Source organism: Athene cunicularia (assembly GCF_003259725.1).
Source record: "Athene cunicularia isolate RWA chromosome 1 unlocalized genomic scaffold, athCun1 chr1_part2, whole genome shotgun sequence".
NCBI classification, from domain to species: Eukaryota; Metazoa; Chordata; class Aves; order Strigiformes; family Strigidae; genus Athene; species Athene cunicularia.
Window position 1 is genome coordinate 10,134,988 of NW_020799092.1, and position 12,827 is coordinate 10,147,814.

Genomic DNA, 12,827 nt, shown 5'->3' on the forward strand with positions numbered 1-12,827 from the left:
ACCTAGAACTAAAGCATCTTCAAAAAATAGCTTCTATCTTCACCCTAAATGTACAAAATACAACCAACAACAAAAAAAGTGTACTTTGCAAGTGAGGTGAATCTTTCCATTATGAAAGTATAGACACACACTCTAACATTTATACAGTTAGAGACAAAAAGCAGCAAGATCCAGTGTGTGGTTGCTGGGAGGGCATGGCAAAGGGTCAACCTGGCAAGCACCTGGTGGGAGCTGACTTCATAGAACAGGCTCTGTATTTCTGAAAGCTCAACAACAGAATTTTCCTCTAAATATGCAAACAGGCAGTCAATTTTCCCTTCAAGAAACTGGCAGTGAAACCAGAAGGAAAACCTGTGGCAAAAAAAAGGCCATTTTCCAGGAAAACAAATGTGTGAAAATACAGTCACAGCTTAGTATCATTTTCTGTGTTGAGACCTAAACCAGAAAAAGGCTGAGTGCCTTGAATGAACTTCTTCCTGGGAAATTAAGGCCTATTTTTAGTACTGAGCACTGCATATAGGGTTTTGTTTTCTGCATATGTTGTTTCTTTGATATTTTTTTTCCCCCTACTCAGTTTCCTTATCGATTCAAGGTGTTTTGTAGAGCACTAGTGATTCAGGGGGCATTATCTTTATGAAGCACAGATCTCTTTGTAATAAATTTACCTTGTAGCTTCATTTACAGCAAAATCCTCTTCCTCTTACTTCCCTGATGAGACCTACTTAAGTCAGTGAGACTAGTCATGATGATAATTAAGTTTTTAGTACAACTCTGGTTAGTGAACAGAATGCAGTTCTGAAATAATGAATCTACTAGCTCCAGCCTGATACTCAAAAGGTGTTGATGATTTCAGTATTATTCTTAATGTGCTCTAAGAAAAGCACTTTTTACATTAAAGCTGTAAACCCTGTATAGGACACAATTCAAATCACCTTTTAAATTAAAGAATTGCCTTTAGAATGGCAAAGTTGAAGTTCAGCCAGTACAGCAGTGACATCTGCAAACTGACAGTCAAACCCCCCTACATTAAAATGGAAAGATTTGCATGAATGCGTTTTAAAATGACAGGAGACAGGAATGGGAGCTTCTAAGCAAGTTAGACTAAAATTTTAAGAGTGAAATGCCTAAAAATAGGCCCCTGAATGCATAGTTAGGTACCTATATAGAGGTTGCTTGATTTTCAGTTGTTCTGATCACCCAGAGCTCCCATTAACTTCAGGAGCAACTGTGGATACTTAGCTGTTCTAGAAATCAAGCCACCTTTATTCAAGGGTCTAAATATGGATGTCTGTGCCCAAGTTTGGGGGGGAAAAAAAAAAAAAAAAAAAAAAAAAAAGGTCTTTTTGCTACAGAGACATTTTATAAAAGAAAGTAATAGTCAAGTTTCATTTTCTCACATTACAATGCTTGAAACTGAATCAACATAACAATTAACAGTGCAACATATCTGTGGCAGAAGATCTTGTCTGAGGTGAATGGAAAGCTATTCCAAGATCTGTAGCTCTTAATTAGTGATCTGAAACATTCCATAGATATTTCATATTCTGTGACTGCGAAGAGTTCCCAGGCTACCTAAATCTTTTTCATAGTATTTCAGTGTTGTCATTAATAAGCTTTTCAGGCGAGTCTGAGAAAGACTTTGCAAAATTAACTTCGCAAATCTGTAAGTATCAACTATTTCAGAATTACCATTTATTCTGCTTTTGGATCAAGTACAACCAGCAGACTTGAGCATATTTTTAAATACTATAAAATATGAAGAAGAGAGAATTAGGCCTTTAATTCTATCATATGCACTTGGTTGTCAGAAGACTTCTGAATGCTGTTTGCTGATTTTGTGTCTAAGCCATTGCCAGGTCATGCTGGAGTGCGTAAGAGCCAGTCACATGATAGAAAATCTGCAAGAAAAAAGAAAATTTATGATGGAATTATATACAACTATAAATCTGAAAGTGTCAAGGAAGTAACAAATTAAAGGCATGCCAGATGAAGATGATGGATATTTGTGTGTGTGTGTGTGTGTGTGCATAAAATATGATGTAATATACCTTTATATATTGGTTTATGGGATCTGAACTAAGGGCTTTTGCTTCTTTGCTTGCGAAAAAAAAAACAAAAACCCAAAGACTTGTTGCTTTTAACTAAGCTTTCAAAAAGAGACAGGTAGAAGACAACGCTTTACTCTCACTGAAATCTGATTTTCACTAGTTCAGTATTATTTTGTTATATTCAAAGTATCCAAAATTGTTTATGCTTTTATAAGGTTCATTTCAAACTCTTCTTTTAATTGTACTGGTTTAGGTGTGGGGTAGTGTTCTCCCCATTTTCTCTCTTTGTTCGGGTTTTAAAATATCTGCTTGTTTTATTGAATATAATGATTGGGACATTTATCTTACATATTTTTAGATGGCACAGTATAGCAGAGCTTTGGTTGTAACTGAGGCATTTGTGCAATCCCTGGCAGATAAAAGGATGACACCCTTAAGAAATCAGAACAAATTGTGCCACACAATCACTGGCTGTGTTGTAAGACTCTGCAGCAATGGCAGTGGCAACAACAAAGCTCACGTTGCTTTGTCATAACTAGGGACATGATTTTAGGTCAAGAGTGAGGCAGAGGCAGTTCGGCAATAAAGTAATCCAATATTACTCTCATTGCAAGAGTGAGCCAGGGGTTTTCAACAGTCACTTGATATCTCTCAGCTGTTCTATATTTCTTAAGACATGTCAGTATTTCAGTTGCTAGGAAAGGTGGGGAAAGGGAACACACTTTTTTTCTCCTCTGAATCCCCTACACCTCATGTTCTCCCACTAGCAGCAACAGCACAAGGACTCTCAAACTTTTTTCTTGGCTAAAGCTAGTTTCACCTCATCTCTTGGGTTTAATGAACATGGGAGCGAAGTACAGCAGCCCTAATGGTTTAGTAGTTCCTCTGACACTACACACTGTTCTCAAATATGCTGTATCCTTTAGTGTTGATACCCTGCACAAGTGAGGTAAGTCATGGGTACACAGGTCAGAACCTTTCTTTCCCCCAGGAACTACACACTTCCCCTGCACCTCATACACTGTCTGCCAGGAAATACAGTGACCAGCCTACACAAAAATAAAGCAATCAGAAAAATGAGGCTTTGTAGGAGGCAATTGTTTTGCATCCCTAGGAAATAATCAATATGTAAAAACTTCTCTATCAGTAGCACCCTATGTAGGATGAGACGTGACTTTCTCCACAGCATGGAAACATGCTCTGAACAGTTGTGGGACAGTGACACAAAGGGTCTATGAGATATTCTGAAGGTCAGCTGAACTGGCAACAGCTAGGAGTGCAGGGGACTGCACTACCATGCATTTACAAAGCACTCCACATATGTATAAACTGAGCATCTTTGCTCACTGTAATGTGAACCTGGCCCAGGCAATTGTCAGCTGCTGGAATATCAAGAGTCCCAGATGTCTGTAATGGCAGGCCAAATTTAAAGAAATACTGAGCTGGAAGTGAACCTGTTGTTAATAATGAAATAGATATATGTTATATTATCTTTTAAACAGCACCTAAAGCATATTCCGCAAAAACAGTAAGGTAGCACATTTAGAAAGATTGCTTTTTCTCTCCACCAAGCTGGAAACCATTAACAGCTAACCTGTTTCTCAATGTCTTCCAGCAAACTACTGGCACCCAGGCGAAAGAGCTCTGGTGTTAGCCATTCCACTCCCAGTTCCTCCTTCACCAGCATAAGCCAAGTAATAGCGTCTTTTGCCGTCCGAATGCTCCCAGCAGGCTTAAATCCAACCTTTATATAGAAAAAAGAAGTGCAATACACATTTTCATTCATCGGCAACCCTAGAAGAGCAATCAGCATTTGTACACCTGCAGTCTCAAAGTGCCTGTGGTGTATCTAACAACTCTACTCAGGAAGTACCTGACTGCAAACAGTATAAGCTGGACTAGTGCTGAGAGCTATCAAGCCTCAGCCATCACTGCAAAAGATAACATTTTCATCCCAAGGGACAGCAACTGAGGGAGTAATACTTTTGACACCAGTGCAGTTTCTCAGCAGCTGGGTTTGAGGTCTCATGGTAGTACTTTGCCCAAATCCCTAGGCCAAAGGATTTAGGCAGGACCTGGGATAGCTGTATATCACCTACTGTCCATGTCACAATCTAATTCCAAATATATAAAAGCAAATATCCACACAATGACATAACACTACAGATGCTGAAATAAAGCACGTGAGGCAGGTGACTCATATGGAGAGCAGTGAGAGATGACTGTACTTTATAGAAAGCCTGTGCACCACAGTTATACATGATTGGGCTGTACATTCAAATTATCAGAGGTTTAATTACCACTAAAATTTTCCAAATGGGAATTATATTATATCTGTCTTTACCAAAAATTGAAAGTTTCATGCTTCACAGGAACTGAAAAACTTCTCTCCCAACGCATGCTGGATATGCTTTCAGCCACTCGATGTGAGATACATGCCATAATTTGGCCAGGTGAACTGCCATGGATGTAGAGGCACACACGCCAAGAAAAGCCTATCTTGAAGTAAAGCATGTCTTGAATTCCATGATCAACCTGCTGTGCAGAGCCAGCACTAAGGTGACTTGGCATGCACCCCTAATGCCAGTCTTTTGGTTATGTGCCATTTAAACACATCTCATTCCGAGTCAGAGCTTGTGACACACAGCTATCAAATCTCTCATCAAAAATTCTGTCACCTGTATTAGTCAAAATGTTGGCCTGCAGCAGCTTACTAAACTCTTGAAAAACAAGGAGAATCAGGAACAAGTGTTTCTGCACCAAAAAAAAAAAAAAAATTAAAACTGAACAATCTGTACAGTAGCACATGGTGATTCTTTCTGCATTTCCCTCTACCATAAACCTTTACCTTGGGTACCCCTTCCTGACAGCCTCCTTCTGTAAGAATTATTGTTCTGATTTCTGTGTATACGTTCCTGAAACCTCACTGCACTGAGGATTTCTTTGTATTTTATGGATATAATGGTGGAATCAAAACGTATCTGTTTTTAAATGTGTTTGGTAATTTTTTATAGTGATTTCAGGACAAATAAACACAGAATAAATCCTTTTCTCACACTGAAGCACTGTGATAACAGCATATTTTCAATAAGATTATAAAGAAAAATAACAGAAAAACCTTGATAAAAACAAAACTCAAAGACTGTTTTTGTGGATGGATGGATGGATGGATGGATGGATGGATGGATGGATGGATGGACGGATGGATGCGCAAGTGTATGCATAAATCTGTTAACATTAGATTTCCAAAAGGAATTTAAACCACAGCAACTGGAAAAGCATCTTCTAGACAATAAATGAAAATAGTGGGAATGTGTTTTCCCTCAGGAAAATAAATTCTAATGAAATTCAAATTTAGATTTCTTCCTAGAAACATTACAGCTATTTGAGATAATCTGTGGCAAAACCAAGTAAAACAGAGTTAATAAAAGAATTAAAAACACCATGCATAATTTCTTCTCCTTTTAGCAAATTGTGAAAGCTCTTTTCTTTGCAAAAAAGCTGACAAGGGCAAGCCTGTTCTCTCTTCCATTTACCAGCTTTCCAAACGGCACATCTGACTGCCATAAAAACGCAAAAAGGAAGGGGGGTTTGAATTTAATTCAAGAGCAGTACAAAGTCCAGCTACCACTTTCCTGCTGTTTCACAGCATTTCATTATTTTGCTTAATAAGTTCATCTCCTCAAGAATTTTCTCTTCACCTTATATTATTAAAAGTAATAAGTTTTTCTGGATTGGGGGTTTTCCCAACAGAAAAACCAATTTATGTATGTTCTTCAATAATGACAGGAAAAGATTATTTCCCATTATATTGCACACTTTTCATATCACCACCACAGCTTATCATTCAATAAATGTTACCCTGCAACTTGTTCCTTTCCTCGAAGAAGTTTAATTTCTGTATTAACCTGTTTTTCCCAGCCAACGCCTTGCTAGAAAGCATCCCTACAGCAGCAAAATTAGTTTGTTAAAGAAACCATTTAGAAATCTCTTGTCACTGATAATATTGTCTTCGGTTAATAAAAGCACATAAAGTCAGTTTACATCTAATTCACTGACACACACATGCACACAGACATAAGCACTCATTCTTAATAACACATTTTATACCATGAATGCATCTTTTTAAAGCAAAAGGTGAATTCAACATTTATATCCAATTATAGGTACAAAGCTGTGTTAATGCAAAAGAGCCCATGTAAGCAAGGATCTGCCTCAGGTTGGCAGCAGTGAAAATGCTCCTGCAGAAGCAAGACTATCAGAGCTGCTCAAGCTGTTGGCATGGCAGAGAGAGATGCAGGCTGGGGAAGGGAGGAGTGAGGACAGCCCAGGGATCCGCACTGGCCTCATCTAGATGACTACAGAGAGCAGATGGACACATGCCTAACCTGCTGTCACATTCTCCTCAAGCTCCGACAGTCCCTTGAAACCACCTCAGCCCCTAACCCACTGCTCATCCTTTGTCCTAACATCATACCTTGACAGGCCACCTGCAGACAGGACAGAAGGGTGAGCTGGAGAGGACCAAAGGGTGACTCAGAAATGGGGAGGGGGTCTTAACTACACATATGGTTGCCTTCCCTGAGGCTGCAGGTGAGGTCAAAGCCCACTGCTGAATACCAGATCTAACTGGCAGCCCCCACTTGCCTGTGGGTAAAGAAGGTGAGAGGTGGCTTAAACCTTCCTGGATAACCTCCTTGTTTCTCACTGCTTCAGAGCAAGGATGGATGCATGGACAGTTCATCACTGGCTCTGCCATACATTCCCCCCAGCTCCTTGCCTCCACTGACTTCACTTGACAGTGACCTGACAAGATAGATGTTGTGTGCCAGGACATAATGTTCTTCTGGACCCTGCCCCTGCCTCCCTCCGTCCCAGAGAGCAGGATCCAACTGGACCTGGAGTATGGCAATCACTGTCAGCTTGAGATTTGCCCTTTCATTAATGGAGGTGACCATTTCAATACCCTAAATTGTGAAACAAAGCTCAACCCCAAATGCAGCAGGGGATGCACCAAGATTGCATGAGCTTTTAGGGAATTAAGTGATAATTATTCAAGGGAGGAAAGCCAAAAGTGACACCTTTTTTTTTTATTATTTAAGCACACAAATATGAGCAAATCAAATGAGGGCTACAAGAGAGAAGTCCCATTACCTATTGCTCACATAGCCATGGAAGATAACATATGTGAATTTACATTCTGCGTTTTGAAACTTAAGGTCTTATTTCCTTCTGAGTGAGCCTGTTTGGTCAGTTTGTATAAAAGTAGTGAGAATTACCTTGTTGCCAGTTTTCCAGTAGAATTCTCTAATGGCTCGCATCATGACTACTCCAACTGGGAAGGTTGCATTTTCCACCTCCTTTCCTGTAGACGTCTTTATAAAATCAGAACCTGAAAAGGAAGTAAATAGCTTTATGGTAGTTTTAGAACAAGAATCACTCTGCACAAACATAGTTCACACCCTCCAAAGATGTCATCATGCTTCACAGCAATTATGAAGCATTTCTTTTCACATACATCCCTGTAACATTGGTGCTAACCTTGCTCTGGTCGAGGCTGGAGCAGGAGGATGATACCCACTCAGTTTCAGAGCAAGTCAGACATCTCATGGCTAAATAAACATCCCAGCTCTTAATTCTCTGCTCTAGCTATCAGACCAACAATCTCTTCAGGACCGTTCAATGTAATATATGTTCCTGTATGGACACTCAATATATTTGTATATCTACATTAATAGGAATGTGTCTAACTAACCACAACAATGGAAATTATTTCATCCAAACAAATATTGCATATAAAAAAAATTTTAGTATTTCCACAAGGATCTTTCTGAATAGAAACAATTTTCATCATTTTTTTAAAATTTAACTTTGCACCTATTTAGTCTCACATTTGACAGTCTAGTATTGTATTTCCCACTGCTTTTTAAAGTGAAAGTAAAAAATTCCCATGTGCATTTACAAAACCACCTGTGTAATACTATAAACAGGGAGAAAACTCCCTTCTTAAGCATTTTGCAATTGTAACATTGCAAATTACTGTACTTAGAGGCATGGTCTGATATAATGCTGTAACAAGGTCAAAACATCTGTGTTATTTAAAGAAGGAGAGTTAGACTTGGCTTAATTTTTTCTGGTTTCTCACTTGTGAACAATATTCTCCACTGCTTGTCCTGAACACTTGTGTAGTGTCCTTGTGCATTCTTGCCATTCCGTGTTGGCTTAAAACAAATCCTGCAGCACATTATAACAAAAAGCTAAGAAAATAACAAAAAAAATTTGCCTTGCAGTGTGTGCTCCTGCACTGACACAATACAATGACAAAACTTCTTTAATTGCATTAGGGTACACTTCATCCCTGGGAACCTGCTTCTTAGAAAAGGTGTACTGTAGGATCATTAATTATCAAAAGTAATTGGGAGAAGAAGGATAATTCAAACATCATGTAGAAGTGCATCATCCACTTAAGTCAATTGGAACTGCATCTGCTTCCACTTCAAAATTGGCTTAGGGTCCATTTTGTCTCTTATTTGAATGATGATGCCTCTATAACATCCCCTAGAGTAAGCAACAAAAGTGTCACTACTTGCTCAAAGCAAAGAGTGGCCTAGACTACGTTCTGACAGTGTGCTGTGGCACACTCCAGAGACCTGTCTTCCTGAAGACACAGCGGACTGACACACAGCTAGGTCTCAGCCTGATGTGGTGTTAAGACAAAGGCGAGCACGTTTCTGTGTCCTCTGATCTAAACATAATCAAATGATATCACCAACATTGCATCTGGTAAGACATAGTTTTCTCTGTAGGTTTCCTGTCTAGGCACTAACTCAGCCCACTGGTGATTAAATTGCACTCTCCAATGACAATTTCCATTCTAAAGAAAAACAGGTTTTTTGTGAAAAAAGTTCTAACTCCAGAGAAAATGCAATGTGCAAAAGAGCCAATTAACAGTTGATTGAGCTTTGCAAAGAATGAAGTACATGAGAGACAACTGAGTTACATATTTCAGAGCTACTCCTTCCAGATAGACACTATAGACATCTGATAGTCACATTAAAACAAGTAACAGTGGAAGTGAAACTTCAACATTGCCAAATTATATTTTTAATTTCCCTTTTGAAATGTAGCACTTAAAGTCCTTCAGTATAATACTTTTCATTTTTTCTAGTGTAAGGTAAGTCAAAGCTTTTATAAGTCTTATAATTACAAGTCTCTATGGTACAGTTTCATTAAAAACTTTCATTAAACAACAGCTGCCCTTGTATATGGTCTTCTAATCAATTTGGTCAAACAGAATGACTTCTAATCAGCTGTTGATAAAAATAGAAGATGAAATTTTAATTCTAATAGATTAACCACAAACTCAAGATAGTCTTCAAAATCCATCTAGCTCTATTCTCCAGTGGATTTAACGACTATTCAGCAACTCATTACTAAATAGAACAAGATGAACATTTTCCAGTTCATTAAAGAAATGTACTATGTATTTTTGCATTGTCCTCATGATTCGTTACAGGGAGTCTTAATTACAAGATAATGGATAATGGTTATTAAATGCAGACTCCAGTAATGAAGCTCTATTCATTTGCGAGCCTCAGAGACTGCAAAGAGGGGAAAATAAAATTACTAGCTTCAAAAGATTAACGGATCAAATTATTATCCAATTTTGAAAATCTCATTCAGACTTCATAGAAACAAGAAGAGATTAAAAACTAGTATTAGTACAAAAGTAGTGCATTTATATATTTATTTTTAAATAATATCTTAAGGCTATTACCAGAATAATCAGCTTTAGATGTGATTATTAGACAAACATACAGCCAATTTAGTAGCATCCTCTAACAATGAAAACAATACATTTTTATTTCCTGAACAAATTCTATTTATGACACAAGAGCTCGCTAGGAGGATTGCATGCAGCCTCTTGCAGAAGACAGAAGATGCACACTAGCACGGAGTGCCACAATGTACTATTAATGTTTAAATTTCAGGAATGAAAAGGGGGATTTAAAAATCAACTACTGCTGTAAAAAGCCCCTCATTAAGTAGACTTTATGCCAACCTTGTAATAATAGTGGAAATTCACCCAGTCTATTTCTTATTCAAGTTTTCAAAAACAAGTTTAACGAATGAAGTTCAGCAGGAGTTTCATCTGAAAATTTAGGTGATGATTTGGAAACTTCATTTATCCCCCATCTTCTCATCTTCCCATTAATGTACATGCTCAAAAAATCATGGCTAATGTTAAAATACATGCTGGATGGCTTTCCCCCTCCTTAGAGTAGATTACATGTTTCAGTGAAACATTAAATCAAAGACTTAAAAAAATGAGTTCTTCAGGATAGATTTCTAGGCCCAGTGAGTCTGGAAAATGCCACACATTCTACTCTTTTCCAATGTGTAACCACAACAGCACACTGCCTTTCAGGGCAGCGAGTCACGTAAGACTCACTGAACGAGTAGGGAGTGGAGACATCAAAGCCTTTTTGAAACACAACAGCATTACACGCCGATTCAGGTGTGCTTGCTGCCAAACTAGTAACCTGCCTGGGTGTGATACATTACAGCACCACAAGCAGAAACTGTGTTGGCTTACTTTAACCAGAGATGGAAATCTGAATAAAGCTTAAGAAATGTGAACAGCCCCTGTTGGGGAGGCTCTTTCTGGTCACAAGCAACCAAACTATCAGCGCCACTGGGAGCCAGACCACTTGGGCTGGCAGTCACACATCTTGTGAAATCACATAGAGTATTTTATGCAATTAAACCCCCTATTCCCATGCACTCAGCCCCCACGCACACAAGACCCTCAGCCACTGCACTCCACCAAAGACCACACAAAATAAGCCAGCTGAATGTGCACATGCTAAAAAGAACATCCTTGTCTTCATAGCGTGTTGCCTGAGTCTGTACCTATAGATCAAGACAAAGTCCATTATATTATTTCTATTCTAGATACTGCCACAGCCTTATTTATGGTAGCACTTGAACAGAGGTGTAGAACTTAGGTATACAGAAGCTGCATGATTTGCCCAAGGCGCCTCAGCAAGCATTTCGCAGGGCAAGGATTGGATGCCCTCGTCTCCCAAAAGCCAGAAGAGCTACCATGACTGGTCTGCCCTACTGCTATCCCCTACATCATCTAGAAATGCTACAAAGCTTCCCAGTCCATGTAACATTGAAGCAGAGCATGAGAACTGAAGAATCTTATGTAGATGACAGCATCTAGGAAACACACTCTGGTTCCATAATTAAGCAATAAGGAATAATAAACAGTATAGCAATTGTGGAGTAATCACAACCTTTTGGTTGTCAAGTGCTTAAAATGCCCTTGGGGAATGATTATCTCCTGATAACTAGACTCTCTGTTGTTGTCTTACTCTTAATAAAGAACAAAGATGCGTCTGGCAATTTTAAACAATAGTTTAGAGAGAGATGCTTGCAGAGGGACAATTATGCCATGCTACCTTGTAAGTACTTGCAATAAGAACAAATATATCTTGGTTGCTGCACCTCAGATATAACAGTATGCGGTGACATAAGGTGAACACATAGCCTTCCAAGATTTCTAGGACTGGTAGCAAAAAGAGACATGCTGCTGAGGGGACCTGCAAAAGCCCCTGCTGTTTGTGCTGACAAGGTAGCAAAGACAAAATAGTACATTATCAAATGTGCATAAAGTCGCATTAGTAAGTCATCTTTCTATCTTATGAGTACCTAAAATAATGGTTTTAAGATTCACACACAATTAGCCTGACTAGGGGTGACCAGGTTATCAACCGTCTGAAAATAAGAGGCAGGGCAAGGTACAAAAGGCTAATGTAGCAGGTAATTCTTGTCAGTTGAGTCATTGTAACTGCCCACTTATCCTACTCCAGTGGCAAGATAAAATACATTCCCTGCTGGCTTAACTTTGCCACTGAGGAGGAGAAGAGAACAGGAAGCTGTGGCAACTCACTTTAGCAGTAGCTCACAAAGTAGCTTTAACTCCATCACACATCTATACTGCCAGATCACTTGGTTAGGTGCTTATGCGTGTTTTCACACACCTGTGTCTAAGCTACCATTTTGAAAAATGTTAGCTTATAACTTGGTCTTTTGTGAACTGCCTATTTTTTTTTAATTCTTTTTGGAAAAGTTTCTGCACAGAGCAGGGAAAATAAATCATATCAGAGGGCTCCACGTTTAATGTCTGGTTACAAGTAAGACAACATCTCCTATTATTTCAGCTTGGTATTCAAGACTCAGAATGGATGCTTCCTCTCTTGCACACCACCTCTGGTAATAGGCAATCTGCAGGTCAAATGATGCCCCTAGGAAAACTTATGCATGTACATGAAGGGACAAATTATTAAATCCATACTTACGCAAAATATCCTGTAGATTATGTCTGAAAGAATTCAGCATTCCTGAATTATACACAGCTCACTAATGCACTATTATAGTGTCTACCATAGGTCTCCACAGAATATTGTTACTTAATTAGTATTAGTTTCTTGTGTTTTCATTTAAAATGTGTTTCTTTAGAAGGTTCAACAAAAAGATCCATACCACCTTCTGTTGCTTGGCCATATACCATGGGCTCTTGCTATTTTTAGAGAATTCTTTCCAATCCAAGCCCTATTTGGTTTGGTGAAAGAGAATATAAATAATTGACATGTGCTTCAGGCTCAAAGACCACAGCTGGAATCCCTATCATTTGGCTTTAGGCTTCAAACCACACTAAAGCGCAGGAGGAAACATGCTCCCAGTCCCATCCTGTGTTGCCAGGCAGAACCA

General features: G+C 38.8%; 1 protein-coding gene across 1 annotated transcript in view; it reads right to left on the bottom strand.

Annotated features, from left to right (window-relative positions):
• Window positions 1-1,731: 1,731 nt before the first annotated feature.
• Window positions 1,732-12,827, bottom strand: part of DERA (deoxyribose-phosphate aldolase) — a 44,149-nt gene continuing 33,053 nt past the window's right edge. The window contains exons 6-8 of the mRNA XM_026868106.1: window positions 7,328-7,440; window positions 3,643-3,792; window positions 1,732-1,898 (exon numbers count right to left, since the gene is read on the bottom strand). Coding sequence (XP_026723907.1) covers window positions 1,842-1,898; window positions 3,643-3,792; window positions 7,328-7,440 — 320 coding nt within the window. The 3' untranslated portion in view covers window positions 1,732-1,841. The remainder of the gene's footprint in view (window positions 1,899-3,642; window positions 3,793-7,327; window positions 7,441-12,827) is intronic.